The sequence below is a fragment of the Lactuca saligna genome, chromosome 5, assembly GCF_052625555.1.
Source record: "Lactuca saligna cultivar CGN05327 chromosome 5, ASM5262555v1, whole genome shotgun sequence".
NCBI lineage: Eukaryota > Viridiplantae > Streptophyta > Magnoliopsida > Asterales > Asteraceae > Lactuca > Lactuca saligna.
This window is the reverse complement of record NC_136421.1, coordinates 115492525-115496881: the sequence shown is the minus strand read 5'-3', so window position 1 is coordinate 115496881 and position 4357 is coordinate 115492525. Positions and strand designations below refer to the sequence as shown.

At 35.4% G+C, this 4357-nt stretch overlaps 1 protein-coding gene across 1 annotated transcript; it reads right to left on the bottom strand.

The window, feature by feature from the left end:
* Window positions 1-3354: 3354 nt before the first annotated feature.
* LOC144997220 (flowering-promoting factor 1-like protein 3) lies at window positions 3355-3973 on the bottom strand. The gene has a single exon (XM_078957076.1). The coding sequence runs from the start codon at window positions 3896-3898 to the stop codon at window positions 3584-3586; it is 315 nt and encodes a 104-aa protein (XP_078813202.1). The 5' UTR covers window positions 3899-3973; the 3' UTR covers window positions 3355-3583.
* Between the last annotated feature and the right edge of the window lie 384 nt (window positions 3974-4357).

Here is a 4357-nt window from a genome sequence, read left to right as displayed (position 1 = left end):
CTGGTTGAGTCGAGAATCGGTGAGTAAAGGGATGACTCGGTGAGTTGGGTGCAAGTAGACTCAGAGTGGTTGGACTCGGCGAGTCTCGGGGTGACTCGGCGAGTCAGGTCGCAGATTGAGGGAAGTTCTAAACTTGGGGACTCGGCGAGTCATGGGGTTGACTCGGCGAGTAGAGTCAGTCAGGGGTTGACTTTGACCTTGTCCAAGGGTTGACCAGTTGTCTTCCAAGGGTATTTTGGTAAATAAGGGTATATATATATATATATTGAATTGAGTGTTTTGGTGTTCAGTAGAGGAGTTTGTGTCGGAGTTCGGAGCAGCGGGATCTTATCTTTACAACCGGCAGATTCGAGGTGAGTTATCCTCACTATATCAACAGGGTCTAAGGCACCAAGGCCGGCCCTTTATTGGATTGAGATTCGGATATGGTTATTATGTTATTGTTTGATATGTCTGCATCCTGGTAGCCAGGATGGTACATGCTGGGGGCCTAGTTAAGGTCAGTTTCCTAATATGTAGAGTGATGTTATGCTAGTGACCGGTTAGGTCGGTAACCTGGTTAGGGTAATGATATGTTATGTGATCTGCTTGCTCGGTTTGTTGTCTATGACTGTTAGATGATTGTATGTTATGTGCACATGTTTGTTTGGACTGGAGATGGGTTGAGGTGGGTCCTGCTTTGTGCTGTAGGCCGAGATACCGAGGGCGGACCGGTTATTCCGAACGCACAGCGAGCAGTCCGGATAGGCTGTAGGCCCCACGAGGGCGGACCAGACGTGCCGAGGCTCGGAGAGTGGACCAGACTGACTGAAGGCCCGATGCGGGCGGACCAGTCACATTGTAGACTCAGAGAGTGGACCAGGTGGGTTGAAGGCCCGGTGCGGGCGGACCAACCACACTGTAGACTCGAAGGACATGATTAGACTCGGAGAATCGATCCGGTGGACTGAAGGCCGGATACGGCGGACCAGTCACACAGTAGTCCCGATATGCATGGCTGTTCTATGTTCTGTTATGTTATGTTATGTATGTTTTATATGTTATGGGCCGGAAGGCAATATGTTTTGGACCGGAAGGTCGTAGCCTGGAAGGGCGTATATGTGGTTGGTATTTTGGGGGTATCTCACTAAGCTTTCGGACTTACAGTTGTGGTTTAATGTTTTTCAGGTTCTTCAGGAGACTGTGGCAAGGCGAATGCGTGATCGTACCGCTCCTCATGATTTTGTAGCAATGTGGTTCTGGGAATACTCTAAATGATTTGTATTGAAAACCTTTTTGTAAACAATTTAATGAAATCGGGTTGTATTCGAAAAAATTAAATTGATTGCATTTTTCGATCGTTACATGGAGTTTATTTATTTATTTATTTTTTTGGAAAGGGATCTTCCCTAACGAAGGTTTCCGGGCCAGCTTTCGCGCACCGACTAACCCGCTGCAAACATAAAGCTTTGCTCCATGCCCTGGAGTCACTGCAGGCGAACCTCCATGACCACAAGGGTTGAGTGGTGCCAGGATTTGAACATGGGTCAATAGGTTATCCATCACATCTTCCACATGCCTTACCATATCACCACAACCCAAGTGGTTTACATGGAGTTTATTTAGGATTACGTTTCCCTAGCTCATAGTTATCTTTTGTTTATCATTTTGCCTAAGTTATCTTTATTTAAGCTTCCTAGTTTATCTAGTTTTTCAACTATATATACAGCCTTTGTAATATTTCGTTTATTGATTAATAACAAAAAAATATTCAATATCGATTCTATTAGAACTTACATAACTATTATTCACAAAAATAAGGCTTAAATCAGTTTTCCGATCAATCATAATCGTCAATGGCACTAGGTACTAGGTACCTTTTGACAACCTCTTTAACATAAATCTCAACATAATTTTCCATAGGACAACCTCTTTAACATAAATCTCAACATAATTTTCCATAGGCCATGTGGTTCGAACTACTTGAAACAAAATGTGCACTCTATCAAACCGATCAATGTTATCTAAATCATGTTGCAGTAAACAATATAATTTATGTTAAATTCTTATTACTATTAAAACAAAATAAGTTTTAATATTTTATATTTATCTTTATCTATCAAGATCCTATATATACTTTTGTAATCTAAACTTTTCAATTAACAAGAAAATATATATTTTGGGAAATTTTATATGTATCCCCTCCCCTCCAATTGCTTTATGTATCCCTCATGTGAATTTAATAGTGCTTATATACTCCCCATGATATGAAGATTTATGTGAATGAGATGGATACATATAATAACACTCATTTCTATCCAATAAATCTAGCTAGCAAGTCTAAACTACATAGTCATAAACATCATATTCACGACATTATGATTCAAAGTGGAAAGACTAATGAGATTTCTAGTTAAAATGATGCATTTTCTGTTATTCTATCTTAACTTATTTTCAACTATATTTATATTTATTTACAAATGGGTCAATTAAAAGCTTGTATCTGACATATTTTTAATTATATTTATTTACAAATGAGTCAATTAAAAGCTTGTATCTGACATATTATTTTTAATTATCAATATTTCTAACTTTAAATCATGTTAATGTTATTAATGATGAGATAAGTGTGGTTAAATTTCCATTTTGTGCTATTTTGAATAATTTATAATTTATAATTTATTAACTACATTAATTTTGAACACAAAACAACTTTTATAGCACTACCAAAGAATTAACCAAAAACTAATGTTACATATGAACCAAAGTTAGATAAAGCAGCTAATCGAACTTACAATCCTTACTTCTATTCGCTATCCATCTAAAGGATTGCACTCTATACATAAGATAAAACTTAAAGTGAATAGAAGTGGAAATGATCGCATCAAACCGTTTTCTTTAACGACCGTTAAGCTGAGACGCATCAACACTCAGCACCAATCCATATTGCAAAACTTTAATTCAACGAAACTGGCAATTAGCAAATATGCGGTCCAATGCCTCAACAAATATATCGCAAACGACACATGGGGTTAAGTTCTTAGAGACATGGGGTTAAGTTCTTAGTGCCAATCCATATTGCAATGAGAAGAACCAATTAAACTTTACGTTCAAAACATATGTACTGAAACAATAACAAAAAGTACACATTATTTGTTAAGTTATTAATAATGATGTTATCATCAACTCATTTTTTACGAAACAGTAATTCTAAATATCAACATAAGCTTTTTTGTAATTCTAGTGTTTGTTAATTTACCGTTCATTTACTATACAAAAGAGATGGTATGTAGTTTCTGAAAGAAAAAAAAAAACGAAATAGCAATATTTTTTAGAAACATCTCATATCTAGACGTATATATAATGCAAATATCGAAAATTAAACACCTTGCATTCATATTTTAATCACCCAATAACATAATTGTATACATTCAGGGAAAACCAAGCAAACCCTTCCTAAACTTAGAAAAGACACTCCAACTTTATGACTAAAACGTGGCACACGAATAATCAAATTTGGATATAGTAACTAACAAAGACACATATTATAACGAAATATGTAAACTTTGGCCATGGATGCATGATCAATGATAAAATCAGATAATTATGAGTTCCGTACTTCAAACACATTGCGATTCTTGACCACAATATCATACATGTGCATTGACTTGAGCTTCTTGAAGTCTTTAGGGAGAGATATGAGGTGAACGGTGGATCTTTTATGAAATTGAAGAAGGCTCGGATCATCGTAGTACCTTTCCCACCCGATAGATGTGAGCATTCTTTCAAGAACCTCATATGAAGTAACAATTTCGTTGGTGGGTAGATGCACCAGAAACTTCCCACGAGACGCACCAGCAGCACCGGGGTTCTCCACTAGTCTAACCACGCCATTTTTGAACACCCAAACACCAGACATGTCTTTCTTGAAATGATGTGGAAATATTGGGAAGGGAAGAATAAGAATGTTGAAGATAGAAAAATTCCTAGGGGAATGAAGGTTTATATAGCCATATAGAAAGAATGCTGAGGTAAAGGCATATATTCTACTATCCATATAAATAAAATAATGCATGTCTATATATATATATATATATATATATATATATATATATATATATATATATATATATATATATATATATATATATATATATATATATGATTAGGTTCATTTGACACCACCTATATTTTGTGAGACCGTGACACGTATTTTTTTATTTTTTTTTTATTTTTTTTTAGTTAATTTATGTTCCGAAAATAATATTTAAAAAAAGAATTTTTTTTTTGATTTTTCCATTTATTTTGCATTTTAAAATTATTTTTAAAATATGTACAGTGTAATATTCTATTTAGAATATTTCACGTATTTTTCAAA